Below are 11,030 nucleotides of genomic sequence, written 5' to 3'. Positions count from 1 at the left end.
ATCTATAATAATAAGGCGGATGATGAGGATTCACTGATGGTGCTGGAGTTTGTCAGCAAATGCTAACAAGCCTGTCCACGCACGGAAAGCTGATCGGGTCTGTGTCACGAGTGTTCACTGCCCCCCTGTGGCCACACTGTAGAACTGCAACAGTAAATCTGTAAAGACAGCGTCAATGCAGACAGGATGACAGCATACTGAAACTCAAACAGTGCCGAGTTAATACAATTATGTTAATTGTAGGGGATTGACTCCTTTGCACGTGTAGAGAAATAATATAGAAATATATAAAATTATTGATGAATAAGTATTTTAATCAATAAAACACAGCAAATTGTAGTTTGCAGATTAATACAAATACAACACTTTAGCTAATACGTCTAAAAATATTGATTACCCGTGCAAACATCTATGTGATACACAATAACATTCACTTCAATCAGTTCATTAAAAGTTTAATTAGTTCGTTGATGCTTTACTTTGGTCACTGTATTGTGAAGGTAATCAGCGGAAGTCGTAGTGCGGTTGTGTGTGTGTGTGTGTGTGTGTGTGTGTGTGTGTGTGTGTGTGTGTGTGTGTGTGTGTGTGTGTGTGTGTTCACGCTAATTTAACGAATGTCGTCCTGCAGTTCCCATCTTTGACCACAGGAGGGCAGTGATCATGAGTGATTCTTCATACAGTAATACTTTATTTAACATTAGCCGCATCTTTTATGTCACGCTCGACGCTAAATATAAAGAGGCCTCATTGGTAGTCGCTACGTTTTTTGATGAATTAAAAAATATCGATCTGTCATATGTTCATTCTTTCACAGGCGATCTGGGTGTTTTCCATATCTCGCTCCCACAGTTTTGTCCCTGCCCAGCTACCGTCCTTCCTGGTGTGGGTGTGGTCACTTGCCCAGATGACTACACAAATAATGGAGGAGAGGCGAGACTAGTCTGATTTTTACAAGTTAGAAAAATAGTTTAGAATCGGATAAGTTTCACGCTTTCTTCCCGGTTGTAAAGCGTAGCTGGGATGCTGTGTCAGGATGGGAAATCTTTTTGGAAAAAAGAAACAAACCCGCGTGACAGAACAAGACAAAGCGATTTTGGTGAGAGTCGCAGCTAGCTAACATTAGCTAGCTACCGAAACTGCTAACGTTAGCCTCAGCGCTGTACGTTCCGTCTGTAATAAGAGCCGCTACGCCAAACTGCTTTGAAAAATGTGGTAATTTAACAACTTTGTCTGCGATTACTGAGAAAAACAACCGTTTACACAGCGTAACCTCACCATTGCAGCACTGTCCATCATCGTCTTCAAATCGGCGTGAACGGATCTGAAAAATACCGGATTGTAAATTTTGATTTGTTGATTAAATCCACGAATCTGCCTTCGAGCTGCGCCATAAAGACCCACAGCGAGCAGCATTTGGCGTTTAAAAGCTGAGACATGAACCACTTAAACCGAGCAGGACGTCTGGTCTCGCTCCTCCAGTAAAGACTGGATTTATTTGCGTGGTTTACTGTAAACGTTGGGACGTTACAGAGCTGCAGTGTCTGAGCCCAGTTCAGCTCCACATTAAGGACTGAGGGTGGATGACAGTGTGTTTGGGTGTAATCGGACTCGTGTCTGTTTCCTCACTGCAGCAACTGAAACAGCAAAGAGATAAACTGAGACAGTACCAGAAGAGGATCAACCTGCAGCTGGAGAAGGAGAGACTTTTAGCCAAGCAGCTGCTGAAAAATGGCAAGAAAGAGTGAGTATGAGCACGGAGGACGCAGCTGTACAGCTTCATCAGGCCTTTCAGACAGACTCCTCTTCACCGGTGTCTGATGGTTCAGCTGGAAGTCCTCATTCATGACGAAATGTTTAAAAATGTCCACCGATCAGTTCTTAGTTCTGCTTTTATTCTGAACGTTCTCGCTGTCGTTCGGGTTCGAACAGGAAAGCGCTGCTCTTACTGAAGAAGAAACGCTACCAGGATCAACTTCTGGACAAGACGGAGAACCAGATCAGCAACCTGGAGCGTCTGGTGAGTGATCAGGGGGGTTCGGCTCAGGCGGCGCCAAGCGGCAGCGCTGAGGCGAAACCCACCGCTTCTCTTTATTCTGCCTGTTTCAGGTTCAAGACCTGGAGTTCGCCCAGATCGAGAGGAAGGTCATCGACGGCTTGAAAGTTGGAAATGAATGTCTGAAGAAAATGCACGAGGTAGGCGCCGCATTTCAGCTGTTTCCACCCCCACCTGCAGCACACCTGCAGCACACCTGCAGCACACCTGCAGCACACCTGCAGCACACCTGCAGCACAGGTGACTGACGAGCTCTGCTCCGCTTTCCCCTCGGTAGGTGATGTCTATTGAAGAGGTTGAGCGGATTATGGATGAAACCCAGGAAGGCATCGAGTACCAAAGGGTAAGTGTGACTGTGTGTCAGCGGCTCCTTCGTCAAACCTTTATTTATCGTCCGCAGCTGGCTGTCCTTCACCGCGTCTGTCGTCTCTCCGCAGCAAATAGACGAGATGCTGGCCGGCTCTTTGTCACAGGAGGATGAAGATGCTGTTCTGGCTGAGCTGGAGGCCATCACTCAGGTTGGTCCAGTCGGTCTCACTGCGAGCGTGTTTCTGAGGTTTGACTGTCAAATCCAGATGTTACTCCATCACTCGTCTGCTCCTCCGTCCCGTCCTGACCTTGTGTCTTCTGGACTCTCTCAGGGTGACGTTGAGCTTCCTGAAGTTCCCTCAGACGAGCTGCCAGAAGTCCCAGAAGCCTCCGAGAAGAAACGGGGTTTGTTCTGTCTTTGTGATCCGTCATCACAGTCTCGTTAGGGATCATTAGAACAGGAAGTGCACGTATTCCAGGCTGGGTCATCAGATTTTGGGCGTTGGCTGGTGGACGTCCTGGATGCTTCCTGCAGCTTCACTTTTGGTTCGTGAGGGAAACTAAACGTGCTGCTGTTGTAAGTCTGTGAATCTGTTGTGCTTTCAGAGAGGGATCATCCCAGAAAGAAGCCAGAGCGAGAGCTGCTCGCCGCGTAGGAGCCTGAGCGACCTCCGTCAGCCGAGCGGCCGGAGCTCCTCCACAGCGCTCCAGTCCCGCCTCAACTACAACCACACCAACATTAGCTGCAGAGCTCTCTGCGATGACGTGGCCGCAGTCGCTCTCAGACGCTGGGCTTCCTCCACGTCTCCCGGCCACCGCCCGTCCTCGCCCGCCGCTGGCTGATGGCGGGCGGGACCGGTCCATTCGCTGGAGACATGCTGATTAGACCTGTGAGATCACGTACCTGTGCCTGACCTCTGCTTGTCCTTCACACGCTGCCTTAAAGCTGCAGTGCAGGTGACGTTCTGCTGATCGTGATGCGTTTTGCAGCAGCCGGCAGTGATTGGTTGGCCAGAGCTGGAGGAGGGAGTAACCATGGCAACAGAGTAGGTTCCTAGGGGGCGGTGGAGGTGGGGGCAGCACACCTGCACATGTGTCATAAGCATGTGTGCAGTGTTTGTGTCATTACTCTGTTCGCCAGAAGGGGGAGACAAAGGCTCTGCGCTGCAGCTTTAACGTGTGTGTGTGTGTGTGTGTGTGTGTGTGTGTGAGAGAGAGAGAGAGAGAGAGAGAGAAACTCACTGTGATTCATCCAATCATATTCATCGATCTCTCAATCGTCCCACTTTGTAATTGTGTAAAGGATCACGACACCAAACTACAGAAAGATTTTGTCCTGTGACTCTGAGCTGGTCGTGCTTTTGTTCTCCCGTCCCGGTCGGCTCAGGTCGGCTCAGGTCGGCTCAGGTCGGTTCAGGTCGGCTCAGGTCGGCTCAGGTCGGTTCAGAGGACTCTCGTTTCATTTGTGACGCTTTAAAAAACTCCATCTTTAAAAAGTCAGCATCAACATCTCCCTCCAGGAAACCCGCCACGTTGGACCGGACGCTCCGCTGACCTGGGATCAGTTTTCGTGGGACTCAGTGATGAAGTGTTTTCCTGTAGTTTCGTGTCCCTCTCAGACACACCTGGTCTTCCTCGGTCTTCCTCGGTCGTCTCAGCTCCTAGAACTTTTGGAAATCACTGAAAACATTTGCCTAAGCGTCTGTTTGATGAATACTCCCTCAGTCTGACCCCTTTTCAAGCAGCTTAGCTAATCTAATTCTCTGCTCCCCTTTGGATTAGTTCAGTGTCGTTGGAGAAAGGGCTAATCACACCTGTGTGGGTTTACCTGTGAGGCCCAGACAGCAGCTGTTAATCTCTTCAAGGTAATAAGACCCTTCACCCACCGAGCGCCGTGCGGGGCCTGTAATTATTTCCCCGTGCAGCTCGTGTGGATGTGCAGCACCAGTGATGACCTACATCTGTGTCTTAAGCTTGTGTATGTTTGAAGGTCTGTTGAACTAATCTGTAAATCAGTTAATCTCACAGAGAAAACGATGACGACGACGAGCGCCGCCGGGCCGCAGACGTCCGTTCATCGACGCCGCTTCCGGCTGCTCGTCTCGGCATCCTGTGGAAATTGTACCTCTGTACGTTCTTTTTACAATAAAAGTGTTTTTTATCATCATGTCTGCTGCAGCGCATATTCTCCATGATTGAACACAAGGTGGCGACAAAGCTGCTCTGAAGCGTCTGCTGAGGGGAGCAGGTGGCTCTGAGGGGTTTGTGTTGTCCCTTTCCTGTTTCAGCATGACAGTGCCCCCCACCCAAACCCCACCCAGGCCGGCCTGTATCACCCAGCCTCAGTGCTGGACCTCGCTGATGCTGAGTGGGAAGAGTGGACCCTGAGAAAAGATGGTTTTAAAATGTTAAAATCAGGTGGGTCAGGTCAGAGAGTTTCCATCAGAGGTGTGATCTCCACCTGAAGGTGTTTGAAGGTCGGCTCAGGTGACGGAGGCCTCGTTAAAACCCTCTCAGGTGTTAATGTGTCAGATTTAAACTTTAAACTCGTCACCATTGTCATGAAGGAGATTTCTCTCCAGCTCGACCTCTGCGCAGCCCAGAAGACGTTAAACGTTCCTCTCTGTGGCCTTGAAGTGTCATCAAACACGGCCGTGCGTTGGCGCTCCGTCAGTCCTCCCGCGGGCCTGAAATAGCCTGAATCGCCTCTTTTGTCCGCCGCTGAAGTGCACTTCGCCGAGATGCGCTCCTTTTGAATGGACCGGCTCGCTCTGCGGCCGACTGCGCCGCGAGCAGCTGCGTGGGAGTGGGCGCCACGCAGACGAGAGCCTGAATGTCAGAGCGCCGCTGATGAATCACCGACGTGGATCTGAAGAAGAAAGGCTGCGGGGACGATGGTGAGTAGGACGGACGTGAATGCTTTCAGGTACGTAGGTGTGTGTGTGTGTGTGTGTGTGTGTGTGTGTGTCTCCTGCCTACCTGACTACACCTCCACCCTGTGCTGAGTATACACACAGGACTTGAACGCAACACTTTTAAACCAGTTAACTGTTTTCTTATCACAGACCATGTTATGGAGCGCAGACTGGTACCTGAGGAGGCGCCAGTTCACCTCCTAACGCTGCTGAGGTGCCCTTGAGCAAGCCCCTAATGCTTGTCTATAGGACCTGTGTGTGTGTGTGTCATGAAAAAAACACCAACAGAGTATAAAAAAGTGGGTTTCCGTAAGCGTAAAACGAAGAATGATCATCGTTTGAGACTTCTTGTTTTCTGCTGTGACTTCAAGGTCGACTCCAGCGTCTCTGAATATCACTTGAACTGCTCGTAGCTGTGATTAACAATCGTCTTAATTCGTTGGTGTGTAATTGTGCTTGGCGATGCATTGGCAGTCAGCAAACATGATGGAAGAGTGCGTTCACTTATGGGGACTAATTGTGGGGCCTGAATGCCGGCAGAGCAGCGAATCAATGGGCTGCTGATGGGGAAGACCAAACAGGCCTGATTGATTTCCACTGACTGTCTGCAGTTTGGGATCAGACGTGACCCTCAAAACCAAACCCTCCTTCCTGCTGCCATCAGCCCTAAACATGTCCTCAGTTTGGTGTCACTGAAGGAGGCGTGGCTGTCCTCTGCTGGTGTCTTCTGCTCTGTCTCTTCCTCGCAGGCCTTCAGATCGTGACGCCTAAACTGTGTGGGATTCCCCAACTCGCCATACAAGGTTTGAAATCCCAGAAAATGTGGCTCCGTCCCACTCATAGCGAGCAGAGCCCACTCAGCCGAGAGGAGTGGAGCCACACATTTATAGAGCAGGGTAAACAAGCAGCAGGTGTGTGCAGGTGTGTGAGTGATGCGGCCAGAGGTGGACCGTCAGCCTCAGCTTCCTATCAGTGAAAATCATCAATAACATGCACCATGAAGACTCTCTGTGAGCGCCTGCGGCCCTGAACGCATCCCGGGGATGTGATGCTGACATGTGAACGCACCTGCAGACAGGTGGAGTGTGTACGCTGTGCGCGCGGCTCTGCTCCGTCAGTCCTCTGAATGGTTGTAGCGGAGGCGGCGGCGGCGTGGGCTGCGCGTGACACAGCGGAGGAGGCGCGGCTTCTTTAAATGTTATGCTGCATTCACGGACCCAACGCAAAGCGCCGGTATGGCACTGTCGTAACAATAATAACGGTGTGACGATGCAGGCAGAAGGGAACAGATTAGTGAGAAACAATAGGCTAACAGCTCCAGGAGAAAGTCCCATCCACGTGAGTCCAAGCCTCTGGCATTTTGGCAAATTTCCCGCCAGAAAAAATTTAAAAGTAAAATTGGGAAGATTCCAAAAACTAATCTGTCTAAATCTCTGCATTCCTGAATACACGACTTTAACTGAAATGAAAACACATGGTTAGTATCTGAAGGTTGAACCAACCCAAACATTGGACCAAAATGATTTAAATATGTTTCTAATAGTGTCTTTTGTCCCCCCCCCCCCCCCCCCCCCCCATGTCAGGGCCCTGTGATGAAGAGGGACCAGTTTGCTCACATGTGGCAAATTAAAGTGTGTTTAAATAGAGATGAAACCTGTGGCCAGGTGGTTTCCTTTATAGAAAAACGACATATTTTACAGAGTGAGAAGGGTGGGAAGCTCACCTGTCCCTCTGCTGGTCTCACACACGGGTATCTGCCATCTGATCCAGTTTATTTCAACGCCATGTCTTCCTCACACAGATCCTCCTTATTGTCCCCCTCAAAACAAGCTAAACCATACTCTTTCTCCTTGCCTCGCTCCTTCTTTCATATTTTCATTCTTTCCTTCATATTACGTCTGTCCTCCTCGCCAGCTGCCTCAGCTCGTCGGTGGCGCTCTTTCCCACCGCCCCTGAAGGCAGCACCGCCCCTCATGAAGTTAGTCCGCCTCTGCGCTCCAACCGGGAGGCACCGACTGACTGAGCGGCTGCGTGGGGAGCTGGTGTGGGCGCAGCGGAGGACTTTCCTATAAAAGCAGGGATCCCACGTCCAGACGAGCTCGTCTCTCAGTCACGGCAGACAGGAGCCGCGCTTCGCCGCCAACAGACGCCGTTTCTCCCGCCACAGTTCGGAAAATCCTCTCCGCCTCACCCGCAGGAAAGCTTGGTCTATGGTTCTGACTGACGCTCCTACAAGGATGTCCCGGACCGACGAGGTGCACCGTATAACGGAGAATGTCTACAAGGTAAGACGGACTGTTTGGTAGTTTGTTTCCCCGCCGGGGACCGCGCGTCCTCCGGCCGCGGAGGGACACCTGCTGCGCAGGTGGACGCCGAACGAAAGGACGCAGGTAGAGGACAGACAGCGGGTAACTTTGTCTCAGTTGACCTGGCCGGTGTGTGTCCTCGCACTTTGGTGGCTCAACCGTCGGTTCTGAGCTGCTGTGAAGTGATTTCATGACAAAGAAAAGAAACGATGGACAACTTCGATCACAGCTTTGATCAGTTCAAAGACAGCTGATCGATTTCTTTAACGGTCCAGCGATTAATTATGTAGTCGATGAAATGTCCCGTTGAAGTTTATCAGAATGATGTCTTCAAATCACTTTCTCAGCTTCACAGACCTCAGAGTCAAATGCCAGCAGTAACTGATGGAGTGATCGATTGATCGGCTGTGATGATGGAGTCAGTCACCTCCTTCAGTCCTCCAGCAGAAGCTGCTGAGCTTCACGTCTCTACATGTCCCCACATTGGACACATTTTGGGGTCTCTGTTGGTGGTGCTGACTGCATGAATCAATGAATGTGTGTTGTATTGATCGATTGATTCCTTCAGAGTCAAACGAGTGACTCACCGTCAAACTGCAGTGACAGTGGACCTTTGACCCTGTGCGTCCTCTTGGACCCCAAATTGGCCTCTGACTGAGAGGACCACCCTTATTCAAACTCGAGAGACAAAAGGGGACCAACGCTCAGGTCCTCCATTGTTCTCTCCACCAGAGCTCCTCTTCAGCAGGCGGAGGAGGTGGTGGTGCCGGAGAGGTGTTACTCTTAAGTTTCACTGCACTCGTGGCAGCTCTCCAGATGAGGTAAATTTGAGCAGACGAAGCACGACGAGGGCTTTCCTTCATGCCAGGAAACTTGTCACCGTTCCACACTCCTCCGCAGAAACCCTCGGAGGGAGCCGGGGCGCCTGAAGGCGTCGTGTGCGGGAGAGGTGTCGGTGGACGGTGGCGTGTGTGAGTCAAAGGTGGAGCTGAGGAGGTCGGGTCAGTCGGGGTTCACGCTTCTTTGTGCAGCGGGCGCAGTTCGGCGTGACGTGACGGCCGACACAAACGCGAGCTGATGAGGGATCAGTGATGCACGAGGTGTAGGCGCCGGGTGCTGTGACCTGTGGGAGGTTTCTCTGGATCGTTACGAGCTGGAGACAAACCACAGAGAGGAGGAGGAGGTGGAGGAAGATGAAGGAAGAGGAGAGACAGCGTGTGTGTTGAAGTGAATGGGATGCTGGTGCTGTGGTGTTTGAGGAGGAGTGTGTGTGGATTGACACGTTAATGGTGATAATTAAGCAGAAATAATGAAAGATGTTCTGTCTCCAGCTCTTTGGAGATGCCGCCTTCGGTCCTTTTCACCATCTTCTGACATTTCAGACTAAATGATTAATTGGAAAAATGAAAGCTCGATTAATAAAAACATGACCTTTGCTTGCAAATGCGATGAAACGAAGGGAAAGAAGCCGCCAGTCTCGGCTCCGCTGAAGGGTCGAGTATGAAAATGCCATCGTGCAGATACGCAGCAGCGGGGTTTCTTCCTGCCGTCAGCAGGCTGCATCATTACGGAGTCAGCAGGAGCGAGGAGAAGCCGGTTTGACCCGCCGCTGATGGTAGGAGTCTGCAGTGGTGGGGCCCCGGGGTGCTTCTGAGCCGATGCCATGAGCCATCCGAGCTGTGTTTGGAGAAACTAACAGCTCTTTATTAATTCATTAAAGGCCTGGAAGATGAAGAGGCCCAGAGGTGCCAGCTCCCATTAGATAACGCTCACATCTGTTTCTCCGCCGGGAAGAGGAGGCAGAGACGACAAACGGCGGAGATGAAGTCATGCAGCATCAAGATGGGGATCAGGAGCATCCATTACAGAACACAGAGTCACAGTAGAGAGACGAGCAGGAAGCCGCCAGGGAGGACGCACCTCCGCCGACACCGCGACGCCGAGCTGTGTTTAAGATCCTCATCTGCACTTCAGTACACATACACTGATAGACACACATGCTGATTGGCTAATAATAGACATACGTGTTGGACAGATGGACCGAAATCCTGTCAGGATGACTCGGCAAATTGCACTCGACTCAGTGTCATGATGTGGCCGTTTCGAGCGCCACATACAAGAAGTAACACGAGTCTTGTAACGTGGGTTTGAGTCGCACCGTCATTTAATCATTTATGGTCTTGATAAATTTAGCGACCAGACGGAGTCCCTGAAATAGTTTATGTACCAAATCTGGTGAGGATTGAATGAAATTTGTGTTATTGACAAGAATAGGTTTGTCAGGCAGAACTTGGCGCCGCTGATGGACTCATCTTTGCTGTAATTGGTTCGTCTGGAGCTTCTCAGAGACGCGAGCAGAGGTTTGATGTTTGATGATCCTCCTCTGAAGCTCTCAGGTGCTTGCATCTGTCTGAAGTGAGCATGGCGACTCTTCTCTGGTTAACCTGAGGTTTTGTTTGCCAGCAGCTCCGCTCGCTGCTTCTCTCTTTGACTGTTAGACTGTCAGCTGCCACAGAAGTGGCTCCAGCTCCACAACAGAGGACCAAAGCCTGAACTCACCGCGCTGCTGCCCAAACCAGAGATGCTGAATGTGATGTTTGGATGACTCACGCTGTTGGATGCAAGTGTGTGTGCGTGGGCAGTGTCTCACGACTGCATGTGTATGATTCGCCTGTTTGTCCGCAGCATGCTGTACTGCAGAGCGGCTGGCACTCAGGTCAAATGAGGGGAGTTCACCTCTGGGTGGGAAACGTCCCTCTGGATGCATCTTTCAGATGCAGCTCGGAGGTGTGTTCGCTTCCCACCGACAGCGTGGGTAAACTGTTTCCTCGGGTTGTTGTGGTTGCTGAACAAGCACCATCTGTATGTTTGTTCAGGAGTGTATTCAGCCAAGCGTTGTAATCCCAGCAGCGCTGCGAGCGTTTGTTGAATGAAGCTCGGGTGTCGGGCGAGGCCGCTGTGAGATGTGTTGATGGAAGGAGTGGCGTGCGATTGATTGACGGTTGTGCTTTCTTTGTTCTGCGTATGATTGTTTGTCCTTCGACCCATCACGTCCTGCAGCTCCTCATGCAGGATCGTGACATCTTCTCAGGGCAGACAGTGGTTGAAATTGTCCATTATAGTCTGTGGAAATTTATATTGGGATAGCAATATGTGTCAGTAGTACATAGCCTGATGGAAAAGTCTGTTTTTGGTCAATTTGTGGAAGTCCAACATGAGCATAAAGCAGCAGTGACCGATCGTTGACTGATGAACAATGTGGACAATCTGTGATTCTGATTCTCTGTCCTTCATTGACTCTTTCAGAAGTTGTCTCTTTACGCGCCTCAGCAGCTTCATAAAAGGTGGACAGGATCCGTTTAAACGCTGTTTTAGTATCTGTGTAGTCTAACTGTCTCTGGGGAGCGTCCTCCAGTGATTGGAGCCGTAAATCCCTCCGTAAATATT

At 50.6% G+C, this 11,030-nt stretch overlaps 2 protein-coding genes across 7 annotated transcripts in view; both read left to right on the top strand.

Moving 5' to 3' along the window:
• The first annotated feature begins 875 nt into the window (after window positions 1–875).
• On the top strand, window positions 876–4,523 carry chmp6b (charged multivesicular body protein 6b). Its single transcript, XM_070990228.1, has 8 exons — window positions 876–1,096; window positions 1,632–1,741; window positions 1,930–2,017; window positions 2,107–2,193; window positions 2,331–2,396; window positions 2,491–2,571; window positions 2,695–2,767; window positions 2,969–4,523. The coding sequence occupies exons 1-8, from the start codon at window positions 1,034–1,036 to the stop codon at window positions 3,016–3,018; spliced, it is 618 nt and encodes a 205-aa protein (XP_070846329.1). The 5' UTR covers window positions 876–1,033; the 3' UTR covers window positions 3,019–4,523.
• A 2,735-nt stretch (window positions 4,524–7,258) lies between these two features.
• Window positions 7,259–11,030, top strand: part of baiap2b (BAR/IMD domain containing adaptor protein 2b) — a 53,060-nt gene continuing 49,288 nt past the window's right edge. For 4 of the 6 annotated variants that reach the window (XM_070990220.1, XM_070990219.1, XM_070990223.1 and 1 more), the window contains exon 1: window positions 7,293–7,562. In XM_070990220.1, coding sequence (XP_070846321.1) covers window positions 7,488–7,562 — 75 coding nt within the window. In that variant the 5' untranslated portion in view covers window positions 7,293–7,487. Of the gene's footprint in view, window positions 7,563–11,030 lie in introns of all 6 variants that reach the window. The other 2 variants (XM_070990221.1, XM_070990224.1) reach the window with 1 other exon arrangement.

This window comes from Chaetodon trifascialis, chromosome 21, assembly GCF_039877785.1.
Source record: "Chaetodon trifascialis isolate fChaTrf1 chromosome 21, fChaTrf1.hap1, whole genome shotgun sequence".
Lineage (NCBI taxonomy): Eukaryota > Metazoa > Chordata > Actinopteri > Chaetodontiformes > Chaetodontidae > Chaetodon > Chaetodon trifascialis.
The sequence above is the reverse complement of the archived record's forward strand: the minus strand, read 5'-3'. Positions and strand labels throughout refer to the sequence as shown.